The following is a 17,983-nucleotide window of genomic DNA, read 5'->3' on the forward strand; positions in this document are numbered from 1 at the left end:
TATAATTAATTTTAATTAAGCTTTACTCGGCAAGGCATTAGTTTACGCATGCGCAATGATGACCTATAGTTAAGGGAAAGGGAGTAGAGAACCAAACGGAAAGCAGTATGAAACCAACTGCAGGGGTATTTCTCCCCTCGATCAAACTTTACTGTCAAAGGAGTGAAGACAGAGAGTTAAAATTCTAATTATGCTTTTAATCCTCCTTAGTTAATTTTCATACATAAATTGATGGTGAATATTCATTTTATTCCTCCGTATCTTTTGATACATGTAAAATACGAGACCGTCACCCAATCAGAACTTGAGATATAAAGCATTTGGTAATTTAGTTCTCTTTTAAATTTTTCTGTCAAAATTGCATCTATACAGTTTTGAAATCAGTAGTTTCTGAAAGGTATTTAAATAGTATACATTTGTTTAGTTTCAAATTTTTGGTAAATATCTTTCCTTTTATATAATTTGCGTTATAACATTCCTTCAAATTAGTTTTAATCAGTTTAAACTGAAATAAAATCAAATTTTGAAAAGAAACGTAAAAAGTGACAAATGCGTAGCTTTAAATTACTGATTCAAAACACAAATCGCAGATTTTCATTGCCTTATCGTTTTGTGGAAAATTTTATAGAATTTCCTGAAATTATTCAAGCTCTATTTCTCCTAATTTAATAAAACGATCCTTTTAGTTTCCTTTAAAAAAAATATGGGTGTGTCAAATAATATTATATCATGAAAAGTTTATTAAGTACAAAAAAATATCAAGAAAACAAAAATCAAAAATTTAATCTAAATTCCGAGATGGCGTGGCGTGGGTAGAGATCTCTTAAATGTTATACGGGTGAAAAAAATATTCTTCGTATTTGATTTGAGAAGGAAACGAAAACAAGGTTTTTTTTTAATCTTAAATTGTCGAGATTAAAGCTGTTTTTAAAATTGAACAGAAATTATAACTCTTCAAACAAATAAGAGATATTTTTATTTCATGCTACCTTTAAGTACAGAAATGAGATAAGCTATAGATTACGTAGGTGGTGCTCAGATTAACACGGGTGATTCGTTTAAGTGTCAGAAATAATTTCATTTTTGAAATTAACTGAATAATCTGTTTAGTACTTAATTGGCATTTGTTAGAGAGGAAATGAGGTCTTTTCTGGAATAAAAGAAATGCTTCCTCACACTTTAAGTAACTTGTTATTTATTTGTTAACATGTTATTCAAGTTTATGCAATCAAACATTTAACAAGCTATCTGGTAGAACCAAAAATGAATGAATTAAACACCTATAATGCAAAAAATCAAATTGTTAGATACGTTATTGGAATTAAGAAAATTAACATGATGAATTATTTAATCTTTCGATTATTAATAGTGCAGTTATCCACTGTTTGAAGTGTAAGAAGTCTGCTAAGCACTAATGAAGAGAGAGCTTTTCATCTACCATCCCGAGTTTACACTCTCTCTTCGTAAAAAATAAAAGCATAAAAATAATAAAATTTTCATTGAGCACTTTACATAACTATCCTCAAACCATTATAAAATGTATTGTTGTTTCGGATAAATTTTATGTTGAGTTTTAATGAATGATTTATTCTTGAATTCTTGACGCAGAATGGGAGGAGACCAATTCCAATGAGATCAGACTAATAGTTTAGATTCTAAACTATCTAAACTATCTAGATTGTTAAATTCTAACCGTCCCACTTAAAGCATTTATTTATTGATTAGTTATTTTATATAACAGAAACTAAATTTTAATTTGGTTTATTTTATTTTGAATTTATTTGATAAATGTATAAAATCAACATGTGTTTTTTTTTTCTCAAGTTTTTCACACTTGACTTCACTACAATTAGAAATTTAAATCTTTCACAGTGAGTAGCACTATACCAGCTGTCAAAATTATATTTGAAGTTGATGAATTTACAAAAAATCAATATTAGGTAAGCAGGAGGTCTGCCCAAAGCCGAAAAACATGGCAACGAGTCTACGAGACTAAAAAATTCAGGAACCACTGGTTTAGAAGTTATAAGAGTTTTATTTTCAGAAAGTGCATTTTTGTACTTTCATTTATTTCCACATCTTACATTACTCAGAAAAGTGAAGTATTGTTTCGTATACAATTTTTTTTTGTTTATTCGAGTGACACCAAATACGAATCAAAAAGACTAATATTGCAAAAGTTTAAATGACACTTTTTTGTATAAAATATACTACTTTTGAATTGCACTTAAAATGAAAAAGACCCTTATGTCTTTACAAGTATTTATCTTATCAACTCAAATTTTATCTGATTTAATTCTGCGTAAAATATTTTTGGGGAAAAACCACGTACCTTACATGTTTAGATAACTCCTAAATAGCAATACAAAAGGGTACGTATAACGCAGGTCTAAAATAGTATTATTTTTAAAACTCATGCAACTTCCGAACTATTCATTCTATTGACTCATGTTAGTTTCTTTCGATTCCAGTGTTAAAAATTCCACAGGAAACACCGTCTCACTTGTTTCAATAAATATATCAGATGAGTAAATAAGTACAAGTACAAATTTGAACTTTTATAAATAATACCCTTATAACTTTTAAGCTATTCAAACAAATGGTCTCGTAATTGATTCCATTCCAGATTTTTTTAAAAATACACCAGAATCAATGGAAACGGAATAGAATGGATAGTCAGCCGATTCGATTAGATTAAAAAAAATACACCAGAATCTTGTATATTAATTGTTTTGAAAAAAAAAGTCTAATTTTACTGGACTAATTTCTTTAATCATCCAATAATGAAACCAACAAATTAATTGATCGAAACTAATTATGAAAAATAAAAACAATTGGCTATGACAAGATGCTGCAAAGCCAAGCTAAAGGAGGAAGGAAAAAAAAGAAGAAGCAGGAAAAGGTAGTAAGAAAAACAGATATCTGAACTTTTAATATAATGTGCACATCATTATAGATTATGTACACTTTATTATATATATTGTACGCATTAACATGTTCCTTATTAGATTTGCTTCAGGAAGATCCAGTACTGAAATCCTGCTTTTAATACACATAGTACACAATGCAACAGACATCGATAATTTAAGGATGAAGCCAGTAATTCACCAGCAATGTGCAACGAATTGACTTAGTACTTTTTGATTTTTTTTGGATATCTCTTTTAAATTGCATCAAAGTTCAGTTTGTATACAAATTATATTTGACCCATTCCTTTCGAATGCGTTTGGTTGTAATATGAAGGTTATGATATGCAGGTTATAATAGTACGCAATAATAATATGGGGTAGATATAATTATGAAGCATATTATTTTTCAACGAAATATAACAATTCAATATTAATTTTCAAAAACATCTGAAGTGAAATACTGAAAAAGAATTGGAACATGATACATAAATGTTATTGTTGTGTTAGATTTAATAAGAGTTTTTCCTTGCGAAATTAACTAATGCCTAATTCATTTCGTTGATTTGGCTTTTCGTAATTTTATTCCTAAAGTGTATTTTAATGATATTATTTTTTTAAATATTTTTGTTAATCTAAAAGCAACTTTGTTTTGTTTCAGTTCCACCTTCGGATGGTCCAATACTAATGACTGAAAAATCTGAATATGAATTAGGTGATAATATTTCGATTTTGTGCAATTCTGGTAAATCAAAGCCAGCCCCAGAATTAAAATGGTACATCAATGATCAATTAGTAAGTAATATTTGTCATTATAATACTCTTTTATAATATCAGTGGGCGAAAATGTAATATCATCTTTATTTTGATTCATTCTCGGCTGCTCAGGTTTTTCTAGTTTTTCTTCTCACCACTTTTGCTAGGCAACTTTACGTTTTATAATTCAAATCACTTTTTTTCGTCTGAATAATGTCTGACAGAGTCGTGGTAGCTCAGGAGATAGAGCGTTCACCTCCCAATGAGGTGAATCATGTTCGAATCCCAGCAATGGCTGGTGGATACAAATTCCACATTTGGCTCACACAGACCGCATTGCTGACATAAAATAACCTCAGTGGTAAGCGGATTATGGGTTACTGTTCTCTTTCTGTCAGACTAACCTTGGGAGGTTTATGTGGTTTTCCTCTCCATGTTACTCAAATGTGGGTTAGTTCCATCAAAAAGATCTCCACGAAGATAAATTTCTCCCAATACTTGAGTCTGGAGTTTCCTTGTCTTCTGAATTCAAACTTACAAGCCTACGGTGTAGAACATTAGTAGTAGGTCCCAAAATTGGCTCGAATGGTCAACGACGGTTATAAAATAATGTCTGGTAATTCATGCAAGTGGTTGCTTATTTATGAGCGCTTGAAACATTTAAGCTGATATGTACAATCTATATATTTTTGAAGCGATTGAAATTTTTTAATCAAGTAAATTGTTATATATATATCGCATTCTCAAATATTTTCGTTTTTGGATTTCCAATTTTTAAGGACAATCATAGAATTCTGATTTCACTGCTCAACCCATGAGTTTAGTGCAGTTTTAAGCTCTTATGCTGTCAAAAGCAATCGGTTATTTTCCTAAAATTAATTGTCTTTAACATTTAGAGCAAATTTGTCAGGTTACTACTGATTCTTCACAGATTATAATGAGCAAAGTAAGCGACATCTAATTGGTTTAAATGATGCTATTGGAATCTTAGCAGACAGTTACAACAGATATAGACCGGGAGAATAGATAGAAGAGGCAGATAATTTTAAGGTGAGACCGTAGTTATAAAAGGGGACTTAGTATATTTTCATCAATATATCTGAAGATGTGTAGTAAAATGCTTGTGCTATCAGGTCTAGATATTTAGCAAAAAAATAAATAAATATATATCACCGTAATCCACTCAAATAAGTACGTACTTGGTCTACTCAGGCCATATTCTTCTCGCCGTGAGGATTGGTTTCCTCTTTGCTGTCCGTCAAGATTAACTGAATAAGAAACTTAAAAAATCGAATTTCTATCTTGATTTTCGATGTTTAATATATATTTAATATAATAGCATTCCACATCTGAACTTTGAAGCGATGGATTATCGGGAATGGGAAATCAATCAAGTGTCCATTATTATACCACCAATCCTAAGAAAAATTAAATTTTTTGTCTTTGAACGTCCAATTTAATTTTTTGAGTTCACGTCAACTGATTTTTAACTCCATAGCCTCGTAATATATCACTTGTCAAGTTAGCAAAAAGAGGCCACGTAGCTAAAAATACTAGACTACTTTAATGACAATTATGTAACAGAATATTGGATAAAACGTAATAAAATATTTTTCTGTTAGTGTAAGGACATGAAATTCATTCACCAACCTTTTTTACCCATTCCAGTCTAAAAAAAAGTTTTATCCTCGCATCCGCTATTCTACAAATTCAAATGCTAATCCTTACACCCGTGGATCCTTACAGTTAGTATGTACAATAAAGTAGCTATTAAATTAATATTTTAGATTAATCTTTTGCTTACGACTTGTACAACAAGTGGACTGCAGATGATGGTACAATATGGTATACGGTAACCAAAGAGTTTAGAACCATAGGATGAAAATAATATGATTGTTTGGGACAGTTGATATCGATAAATAACATACTGAATCACATGTTTTAACTCGCGAAATAGATCACCCATGAGGATTAGTATTTTACGAAAAGGGAGTAAAATTTCCAACAAGAAAAGTATGATTGATGAAGAGACTTTATTTTATTACCTCCGTTGAACAGCTGACCCAATTTTGGGTTTACGACTACCAACGTTCAACTTCGTAGCCTTGTAGTTTCGACCCCAATCCAGAAGACAAAGAAAAAACACTCCTGTATTAAGTATTGGGAGAAATTTGCTTCAGATGGAATTAGTTTTTTGATGGAAATAACCCACTTGGAGAAGAAAACATGCGATACATGGAAAGGAAAACCACGAAAACCTCCTACTATTAGCATGACAGCAAAGGGTCTCCATTATTCGTCTACCACTGAGGATATTTTACGTCAGCACTGTGGTTGGTGAGAGCCGGGTGAGGAAATCCTAGCGACCATGCACCACTGGGATTCGAACCTGGTTCACCTCATTGGAAGGCGAACGCTCTATACCCTGAGCCACCCCGGCTCTGATGAAAAGATGTGAAAAGAAATTCACAAGATATGCGTATACATCCATTGAATTAACTGAACGTATACAGACTTCATGCCATTCGTAATATATATTTTTAATTGCCATTATAAATTAATCCATATTTTGCTAACATTTTGTCCATACATTTTGTGTTTTTCAAATTAATTTTTTAAGAGATTCCGCATTTAATTTGCGATAACATCAAGACAAGTGGATTGGTATAATTGACGAGAAACGAGCGAAAGATTGAACCTCAAATGACGAGACTTCAGTGTGGATATTTTCTAATGGGAGTTAAAATTACATTGCGTCTACGGGAGTCTATGTCTCGCTTATAACAATTATTGGGTTAATGTAACGGGATTTTTCCGAAGAATAACTATTATATTGAATTAACAGATTTAGCTTTTAAATTTTATTACATCATCAAATCTTTGTTTGATATGCTTCTATAATGGTATATTATACCAACTAAATTATGTTTATAAAAAAGGAATAAAAGATTTGTTTTTTAAATTCGATGAGAATGATTGTAGTACTTATAATTATTATACAACTGCCTGAATTTATTAAAAAGTTTTTGGTCTGTTTATTTTTGTTTATTTTTTATATTTATAGGCTCCATCTGAGTTGTCCGACCAAGAAACTGTAGTATATCCCGACCAATTAGAAAGCACAAGCTTAGCACTCAGATTTAGGTTCAAACCAGATGTTCTACATAATGGAAAAGTAATTCTGAAGTGTGTTGCTACGATAAACCAGATGCGTGCTGTTTCAATAAAAGAAATCAGAGCTACAGGTAAAATAGTATTTTTTAACCTCAGTAGTTAGCTATAATCAATTAAAATTATAATTTTCTATGCAATTCAAAAATATAGTACCTATATAAAAATATAGCAAAATATAGTTCAAAAATATAGTATATATAAAATGGAACGCATCTTCGCAACTTTCAGTTTGTTCTACAAATCATTTTATTTCTCGTGGTTGATGAGTTCATTGCGTTATTTTTAATTCTCAATTAAAATGATTTATTTCTATTTAGGTTATTCATGGCAGTTAATAGGCAAAATAAATACAAGGGCTGCTTTATTATCAAACAAAAGTCTAATAACTATGTATAAAAATCGTTACCTAACTTAGATATTATTAGTGATCAACGTTAGCAAACGTGCGGTTAATCTGCGTTTGTATCATGAGCCATAAGTTCAGTTATTAAACAGTTTTTGTTTCAAATCACCAAAATAGAAAATTAAAAATTTCCTCTAAAAAGAAGTTTTTTTTCGTGAAATTGCTAACTAAACTACTGAACTAATAAAATTACTGAAGTGTGAGCCCAATTTTTTCCTAGGATCATATAATTTCTGTGTGTAACTATTGTCTCTAAGGAAACAAGATATAAATATTACTAAAGACATTCATATCTGCAATAAAACAAGAATGTCAAATGTAACTTAATTTATATACTAATTATCAGAGAAGAAAAATCTATCATGTTTTATAAAATTGTATCGCAAAAGGTAATGGTAAAAAGCTTCAAAAAGTTAAGGAATAAATATTCAACGTCTAAGATACAGAAGTGTTATACATCTAATAAAAATTATAGCGTTTATTAGCAGCATATTAATGAATTTCACTTGGAGTCATTCCATTACTTTCGCGCGTTTTAACGTTCGTTTTGGAGACATGAGGCCTCTCTGGTTATGAAGACAATGTGTGAATGAGAAAAAAAACAGAAAGTAGTTAGAAACAAAAAAATGCACATCTTACAGCAAAAAAGTAAAAAGAAAATTATTGAGAGAAAAACGAGATTCGGTAGTAGCCGAAGGAGGCTAAACAGGGCAGAATATACTGCCATGGCTGATCTGATCATGGCTGACTGGGCTGAAGGCTGAACAGTCATGGCTGACTGGACTGATCTGATATCACAATCACTATATAATCAGCGTTGGCATGAATGAAACAAGACTTAAGAGGTTAATAATAGCTGTCTTTTCAAGAATAGGAAAATTTCGGTATTACCAAAATTAGATTTATAACCTAGGTCCCAACAATAAGGGGTGTTTGGGGATTTGTAGATATCTTGTGACGAACATATCTATCGTAATGCCTCTAATAAAAATTTTAAATCAAACCAGTTTTCCAATTATAGCTCAAGTTTCATTGGTTAAGTATGTGGTAACTTTCTAAGCTAATGGTAATACTGTTAGGGTCTTTAAGTGATTTTAATTAAATTAAACTTCAGTGACATGCTGTAAAGCAATTTAGAATCTAAATCAGGACAGTGTGTTGTGAATTTTGAGGAAAGAGAGGGTGAAAAAAAACTAAACTTACCTGTTCTTTGCAAGATACATTGGCATTTAATAATCAAATATTTTCTTAACTTTTAGAAATCCTATTTTTGGAAAAGGAAGGAGTTCTGTTCCATCTCAAATAACTAAAACAAATAAAAAATACTTGTATGAAAATTTGTGACATCGAATAAAAAATAATTATTTTTCGGAGCTGATTGATTGTGAAGTAGGTACACTGTAAAAAATTCTGGATCAAGTTATAGTAAAAAATATCAGCTCTCAGGGTGTCGATACTTCTTACCATAAAATTCATTTTTTATTAAAATCTGATGTACCGTAATGTTTACAGTAATAATGACTGAAATTAAATAAGTATTACTATTAAATTTACCATAAAAATAGATTTTACGGATGCACCCAGAGTGCTGTTTTTTATACCGTAATTTTAAACGGAATATTTTACATTGTAGAAGGAAGTAAAGAATGTACACAGAAAAACGAATTGCATTTTATTGCAATTTGTTTTTCTGTGTTTATTTTAAAATCTGATGTACCGTAATTTTTACAGTAATAATTACTCTAATTAAATAAATACTACTATTAAATTTACCGTAGAAATAGAGTTTACGGATGCATCCAGAGTGCCGTTTTTTATACCGTAATTTTAACCGGTATATTTTACATTGTAGGGAGAAATAAGGAATATACACAGAAGTAAAAATTACATTTTATTACAAATATGTTATTTAGTTTGAAGCAGAGACACGTATTTTAACTACAATTTCTTCTTATAGGTGCTAAACAAACAGAACTTCATGTCGGATTGTTATGTGTGTTGGTCCTAATGGTTTTAACTCGACAACTACAAGCATTGTTTATATAAAACTGTATTTTGTTAATTTTAAGTGGCAATTAAAATCCGGAAGTTTCATAGAAATTTACGTTAAAATTATACACTCCTCATGAATGAAAAATTATTTCTTTGAAAGAAAATCAACAGAGTAATTTATGGAGTTATATTTTTCATTACATTCCTTCTTATTCATATTTTTTCAAGCAATCAGTTATTCGTTATTAAAGTAATCGTTACTTTTAAAAGCAATCAGTTATTCGTTCTGTTTCCAGCAATTGCTCAAATACAGTGAAACGTTTTTAAAAGAAAATGTATTTTAAAAGGAATGAAAAGTGAATTTCAAAGTGTATAATACATAAAAATGGTTGCATTTTGTCTTTTGGTGCTCCAGCTTGTGGCTTTGGTCTTTAAAAGGCAGCTTTCAGAAGTTTATATTTTTGTAATTAAAATAACTTTAAAAAAATCCTTTTGTTAACAAGCAAGTATATCGAATTTATTTGTGCTAACTTTTTTTTTTGTTCATATTTTTTTACTGTCATAGTTTTGTTATTGTTTTTTCAGGCTTAATTCTCTCCCGGTAAAAGCTGCGTTATATTTACCCCACGCATCATTCAAACGCAGCTTCTTAACATTTTTACTGCCTGATCAAAGAATAGGAATGCAATAGATCTTTCAAAATAATTCTTAAGTGTATATTTTATTCAAAGTGTTCCAAATATATTTGCGTACTTTTTTAGTAAGTCATTTATATAACACAACAGTTGTATTTCCGGAGAATTTAGTTTTAATTGCTAGTGAATCAAATATATTAAATCAGTGGTTCGTTACAAAGTGAGGGGGATTACTTTTTTTTTCGAAGTTAAGTTACGACCACATTGAACTTTCTCACATATATGATTTTCTTTGGACTTACATTTTCTGATTTTCATTTAACAAACCTACTCTGAGAGACGCACAGCAAAATAACACTAAAAGGTTAAAGAAAGAAAAAATAAAATGAACTCAAGTTTGAATTTCTGCTGAACTTGGAAATAAAATCTCCAAACAACACTATAAAAACCCTGAGAAAAACTATAAAACAATATTTCCAAAATAATCAGTATTTACAAGAAAAAAAGCTGGAGTCTGAGGAAAAATTATTCATTTGGAATGGTCTAGTATTTATCAGAAACATTGTTATTCAGCTTTTTGTTTTCCGTAATTTGTGTTGTCAGTCGATGTTGAAACTAACTTTTACATTAAGTAAATGTAATTGTCCTTATTTTTTTACCCTTGCATAGATTTCTTTCGTTTTTCTCTATTTGATTTGCTAAATAATCTGCAGTTTTTGAATTACTCGATAATTAGCAACACTGAAAAAGCTGCTTCTTAACAGACAGTGTCCTTTTACATTAAAACTTTAATTTTTAATTTTAGTGGAAAAATGTTTTCAACGGAATAACCAGAAATGTAATTCAAATTTCATAGTCTTTGTTCTCATTTACTAAATAAATTTTTAACGCACGTAATTTTTAATGGCGGGAGTTGCTAATTAAATTTTATTGGTTTTCCTAGCTATAAAATATAAATTTGGTTTTTGTCAAAAATTTACTCTTTATCAGATGGTTGGAAAAGAAACTATTTACGAGCTTATACCTCGAAGCGATCTGAACAGAACCAATTGACAATTGCGTAAAAAATAACGAGGGGATGCAGAGCAGCAGCGAGTAGGAGGGGGGTTTTCTTTGTAAAAAAAATCGCGCTCAAACCTCTATATTGGTCACTTTGACAGCAAATCGTCGTTCTAGGCAAATCGTCACTTTATGCACTCATTATATATTCTAATAAAATTTTATTTCAATGCTTCTAAAGTGCCCAAAATATTAGAAAAAGTCACAAAATTCAACAAAGCTGCTAAAATTATTTCAGGACTTAGCGCTTCTCGAAGTTGATGTAATGTCAAAATGACCGATCATTCTAGCGTTAAACAAACAATAAATTTTAGAATTCTTTAAATTGGATGATTGTTGAAATGATTCAAACTTAATTTAGAAACTACAAGCGTAATTTTAAAAATCGAAGAAAGTCTGCACTTATTTGGACACTTTGGAATTGTTTTTTCGATATTTTTACTTGACAGATAATCAATGAAGTTATAAATATCGAGACTGTTTTTTTTTTCTCTCACTTAAACTGAATTTTGACTGCAATAAGCTTTTGAGTACGTTTTTATCTGATGTGAAAGTCTTCCGCTAAATTACTTACTAATTTTTCTAGTATAATTAGAATTAATTTTTTCGAAAGAAGCTGAAAAGGAATAAATTCTTAATTTGAATTTATAACTCAAAGTTATTTTTCAGACACACTTTGAATCAATTATATTAAAATTAAAGATATTCTTTTTATTAAGAACTTCCCTCAATTTCTTTACTGATATTGCTGTCTTCTTTCTGTTATGTGGAATTCAAACTGTTGTAATTTGATATTAATGTTTTTAATCGTCGTATTTTATGCTACTGGAAATTACAACGTGATCTGTATCTTTTGACTAGTATGTAAGTTGTTCATGATGAATTTTAATTGTATAGGAAACCGAGGTTATTTGAAACACATTTCGGTATTTCAGCATAGTATTTATTTATTTTTTTAATTTTTGGGTGCAATCTCTTTAAAAGCACCGTATCATTCAAAATTTCATATAATTTCATTATCATCAAAAAATATCTACTTTTGCATGTATTTTTAGTGTAACCAGTTTTTAACTATTTTGACACAAGTATACTCCTCGTGATTTGAAATATTTTAAACAAAGGATAATAAACGATATTAGTTCACTGTCAATTGAAATTAACTTAGTTATTTGTAGTTGGATTTCATATTTATCAAAGTTTTGAAGATAGTCAGATATGTTTTAAAAATTTCCACTTAATGATAGAGCAGCGACTGACATTTTTAAGCTTCGGAATTTTAAACAGGACATGTATATAATCACTAAAAATGGTGTAAAAACAACAAGTTTAAACAAATATTTTTGCCAGTAACGCTGTTTTCCTTTATTTTTTTACCTTTTGACGCGGAATTTTTATTAAACAAATTTTTCATACTTTTTTCATTATTTTGCATTAATTTAGGTCAAAATAAGTGAAAAATATTATATTTAGCACTTCAAAAATTTATGGTTGTGAAATACAGCGTGAAATATCGATGTCTTTTTCTGCGTTAAATGTAAAATCTTTCAACTATGACTCACTTACATACAATAATTTTTCAAATTTGCATTTATTTGCGTCTGAGAGAAACAGTTTTTTATCATTAAAATTTCTTCAATTTACGAAATCAATTACTGATAATTTTTTAAAAATGGATTTTTCCCCGTATATTTTAGTAGAAAACAGTTCCGCTAATCTAACAGATTTTTTTAGTAACTATAAGACTGTTTTTTTATTATTGAAAATTACCGAAATACATTTTATCTTGCAATTTGAGCGTCAAAAAAATTATTTAAAAGAGATGCTGTCGTCTCATCCGCCTCAGAGTGTTAAAATAAAGAGTTTTAACTATACAGTTTTCGAATTCATCTCTAGGAATCCATAATTTCGTTTTAAAGTTAATAGATGGATCTATCATATCTCGGTAAACGAGAAGCGCATAAAAAAAGTTGCTGTGACGTCATTCTGGAATGTTCTTAGAGCTTGCGCTACCCTGAATGAAAATGAGATTCATTGTTATATACGATATGTCACATGGGTGTAATGTAACACCTAAACAGACTATATGTACGAAAAATCTAGATATACCAGTTTAATATTAAATTAAGATTCAGTTTAGAAACATTAAGAAAAATAAAAAAGAGGCAAATTGATCATTTGCAATAGAAGATACGAAAGTATCATGAGCATGATAAGCACTCTTGGAAGCTGGAGTGTTCTATTAGAGTTATTTATTTAAAATCGCAGGTTTCAACAGACATTGTTTAAAATATGTTTCAAATCAAATACAACCTGAACTTGAGTTTTTGCTAAATGTGGCAGTCTCGCTTACTCAGTCTGAGACAGCAAATATCATTTGAAAGCATGTTAAATTTTAGAGCATTCATGTAGAATTTTTAACATTAAATCTGTCTAAAATTTAATTTATGCGATTTTATAAAATAATCCTTACTCAATACAAAGTTATTACCAGCAAAAAGCGTGTTTTAAAAATAAAAATATACAAAATAAATAGTAAAAGTCCAAACTAAATAGTCCTAATAAATGATTAACATTATAATTAATTATATAACTTATTATACTGCAGTGTTAAAATTTTTATTCTAAAATTATGGTAAAATAACTGACAGCAGTTGGTCCATAAGTAAAGTTTACGGTAAATAAAAATTTCGTACTTTTATGGTTTCGAAACCATTTGCAACTAGTATGGTTATAAGAACGCAAATATAAAATTATACGGTTTTTTAACCATTTGCTACAAGCATGGTACCAAAAACGTAAAAAAGAAACTTAACTGGACATAGGAGCTAGGCACTTCATTAGAAAATGGGCTTTAGAGAGTGCAGAATACTGGAAACTCTTCAAGTGTTGTAGGGAATGGAAGAAATATTGTGATGTGATCGCTGCGATCCCCAATTCTCTCGGTCATGAGGCTGGCAGATTAGCGTATTGGCTACAATATATACGCAGTAGCAAGGAACTAGGTGGCTTCAATAGGTGGGCGTAGTTGGTGTAATAAAATTCTGGTTGTTTAACCGTATTAGGTGAAAGCGGTTAATAAACATAGTTTCTCACTGTTTACAGTTTGATTACCATCTTATGTATGGTCATTTGACTGTTTTGTTTGAATATGGTAAAATGACAATTTAATTTTCCTTTAACCAGTTTGAAGCATCATAGTTGATGCATTATAATACACCATCTAATTGATACATCATAAGCAAGTCAACATCGTGCACCTCTTACATCGTGCAAGTCAACATCAGAAACCTCTGTGGAAAATTACCTCGGTTTCCCCTAAATGTTTTCTTAAGTTGAATGCCATGTGTTAAATTTTATATAAATAAAAACTGTTTAAAGTAAAGCTCCTTTCTAATGTCGTGTGACTTTGTTATTTATTGAACTTGCACAATTTATGACTGTTTAAATGTATGTAAAAGTATTGCTAAAAGTGATATAATATTGTTTTGTAAAGAAATTTGCGCATGTATATTTGTGCATGGCGAATAATAAAGATTGATTGTTATTTTGTGTTTGTTTTTAATGAATTCTTTTCATCTTTATTATTATTTCGTAAATACATACACCGAAGAGCCATCATACTATGACCACCATCCATCTATATCAATGGGCTCACCCAGGTTTTCATGGTTTTTCGCCCAGGAACAATGCTTTCATAGGGCCCATTAGGACCCATAATACTCATAAAACAATCCCTGGCGTCTGTAAGCTACTTGAACATAGTTGCAGACCAGGTTTACCCATTCATGGCAACACTTTTTCCTTCGGGGGATGGTGTTTACCAACAGGATAATGCACCATGTCATAAGGGTCGAATCGAGGAACATTCCAGTGACTTTCAAGTCATGTCCTGGCCCCCAAATTAACCTGACCTTAATCCAATAGAGCATTTGTGGTCCTACTTGGAAAACCAAATTCGAACTGCCACGCTACCCCATCGTAATGTGAGGGAATTGCAGGACCAGTTGGTGAGCGCTTGGTACCCGATACCTCAGACTACCTATCAGCATCTTGTGGAATCAATGCCGCGGCGGGTGCTAGCAGTTTTGAGGGCTAAAGGTGGTCCTACATGTTATTAGCTGGGTAGTCATAATGTAATGGCTCTTCTGTGTATATATATAACTGTTTCACTTAGATAATCAAATAAGATTAGAAATGCATCCCAGTGAAATTGATGTTAAACAGCTCTCAGTTCGCTAATATTAGAGCATAATGGTAGAGCATATTCTTTTTCTTTTTTAAATAAATAAGAGCTGAAAAGCAATAAAATTTTGAGCCGAAATGATTTCAACACCATGCTACCTTAAGCAGCTGAACTACATAATAAGGGATGAGATTATAATTTTCTCTTACTGCTTTTAATTAGGCACCAGCAACTGGAGAAGAAGTAAAGTGACTATATTTAACCCTGTGGTTTAAATCAGATTCAATTCGATACCTGTAAGTGACGTCACGCGTGAGTATCGAATCTGATTGGCTTCTGATTCGAAATGCCATGATATATTAACAATCATTTGCAGGTCTTCAATGGAATATATGAAGTTCGCCATAATCATTTGGTAATTATTATTGTATTTTCTCTTCACTTCACTTTTATGAAATTCTTAAATGTTAATTCTTTAATAATTTCTTGCGTTAATGAAGTAAATTTGTTTTGTAATGTAAATTGCAATTTGGTCTTAATGTTTTAAATTTCTCACCATTTTTCCTGCTCTGAAACTTATTTATGTTGAATAAAATAAATACTTACATATGTGGCATGCAGCACTAATCCTTTTAACGTAATAGGAAAATGAATACGCAACGCGTTACTGCTTATAATTGCTGCATAACTGCTTCTAGATAAATAATTTATGAAGATTTTCTTATGGTAGATTATGAATCACCATTCTGATGGACTTTTGATTCATTTTCTATTTGCTTTTTTTTACTCAAATTTTATTTAAATACTTTCATATTTGATTATTTTTGAACTTTAAAGTAAATCTTTCATGACATGTGTTCATTAAGTGGTAAAACAAATATAAATAATTTTTGCAAAACATAATATCGTGAGGAAAGGAAACAAAGAATTTACATGAAACATAATATTTTGAAACTTAACTCTATACATTTCTTTTGAAAAATAAAACTATTTACTTTAATTTGAAGAAGATAAACTATGCGTAAATTAGAAGAAAAAAGAGATAAATTAATACTTTCCAAGAATATTTAAGAAAACCTTCTGCAGAAAATATATTTTTTATTTTACATATTAGAATTTGGTTTGCGAAGTAAAAAGTAAATTTAATCAGCGTCGAATAAACAGTATTCTGCAAACAAAACTATTTCTATTTGACGCAAATATCTTTTTAAAAAATTTCTATTTTTCACAAAACCTACTAACTATAATATTAACTACTTCACAACACTATATTAATACTTAAAAGTTTTTTATTTACCTTTACTCGAATGATTTTTTTTTACATTTTCCAGTTCATTAAATTAGTTTAGCATTCTCAGTAAATTTTTTGCAGGCATCATCGCGTTAATTACTATTTTTGCAATATGTTAAATAAAGGAAAAGATTATTTTAACGACATTCAAAACTAAAAGTTTTTAGTTATTTAAGTTTAAAATGATGAAAGTATATTTTAATAAAACTGCAAAAAAAACTTATAAATATTAGATGTTTCTATATAAAAATGACGGTAATACGAATCAAACATTATACATGAGATATTATTAAGCTCATAAGCACATAAAGCTATGAAATTACTATAGGAAAAGAACCTGAGAAGTTAATAAAAGTGCTTTAAAATAACTATTTAAATGTTTAAAAATAATAAACTCTGTAAGTCCTAAATATATCCTAAGTATAATAAGTCCTAAAATTCTATAAGTCTTTAACTAAGAAAAAAAATGCGATCGAAATTAGAAGAATATAATAAAATTTATGGTGTTTCTGGCTGAATGGAAAGAACAAAAAGCTCGGTAATTTTTACAAAAGCAGTTTGGTAATGATTATGGTAAAATAAACATAAAATATGGTTTTGTTATCAGTGATAAAATTTGATAAATGATGTAAAATTTGGAAATTTTACCAAGACACCTTAGAGTATGACATAAAAACCAATTTTTTGGTTAAATTTGATTTCACAGTTTTGTATTTTTTACTTACTGTGTGTTAATAAAAGCTATAATTCGAAACCCAGAAGTACAAACAAACCGTAATTATATGAAGGAAAAAATTACCAAATGAATGGTTTTAATAACGTATATTTAAGATTTTAATACAAGAATTATGGATTTTTTCGTACTAGAAATGTCATCCCATACAGTACGGTGACTTTAACAGAATTTTTTTCCGTTTAAATTTTGAAATTTGCATAACTCATTTTGGCATTATTTTTACAAATTACATATATTCATTATTAAAGCACATGCTATATACTATTTTCAATCGTAACAAAATTTAAAATACTTCTATGAGGTTCATAATTATTTCGCTTTCTATTTCTCATTTTACTTTCATGGAAGCTAAGTTTTACATTTATTATGTTAGCTTTAGGATGACAATTCTAATTATTTACATTATTTTTTATAAATTTTTGCCATTATTATGTATTTTTATAAATTACATATATTCATTGCTAAAGCACGTATTATATACTACTTTTAATATCAACTAGTGTAAAAATACTTCTATATGGTTCATAATTTTTTCGCTTTCCATCTCCCGTTTTACGTAAATGGAAGCTAAGTTCTACATCTTCCATGTTAGCTTTAGTGTGGTAATTCTTATTATTAAAATTATTTTAAAAAATTTCTGACATTATTATAACATTATTTTTATAAAGTAAATATATTCATTATTAAAGCACATGCTATATACTATTTTCAATCGTAACAAGATTGAAAATACTTCTATGAGGTTCAGAATTATTTCGCTTTCTATCTCTCATTTTACTTCAATGGAAGCTAAGTATTACATCTATCATGTTAGCTTTAGGGTGGCAATTCTTATTATTAGCATTATT

General features: G+C 29.5%; 1 protein-coding gene across 1 annotated transcript in view; it reads left to right on the plus strand.

The window, feature by feature from the left end:
* The window catches only part of LOC107443942 (cell adhesion molecule 2-like), a 69,455-nt gene extending 57,529 nt beyond the window's left edge, over window positions 1–11,926 (plus strand). Inside the window, exons 5-7 of the mRNA XM_016057967.3 lie at window positions 3,568–3,701; window positions 6,727–6,907; window positions 9,197–11,926. Coding sequence (XP_015913453.1) covers window positions 3,568–3,701; window positions 6,727–6,907; window positions 9,197–9,285 — 404 coding nt within the window. The 3' untranslated portion in view covers window positions 9,286–11,926. The remainder of the gene's footprint in view (window positions 1–3,567; window positions 3,702–6,726; window positions 6,908–9,196) is intronic.
* Window positions 11,927–17,983: the final 6,057 nt, after the last annotated feature.

The sequence above is a fragment of the Parasteatoda tepidariorum genome, chromosome 6, assembly GCF_043381705.1.
Source record: "Parasteatoda tepidariorum isolate YZ-2023 chromosome 6, CAS_Ptep_4.0, whole genome shotgun sequence".
Classification (NCBI taxonomy): Eukaryota; Metazoa; Arthropoda; class Arachnida; order Araneae; family Theridiidae; genus Parasteatoda; species Parasteatoda tepidariorum.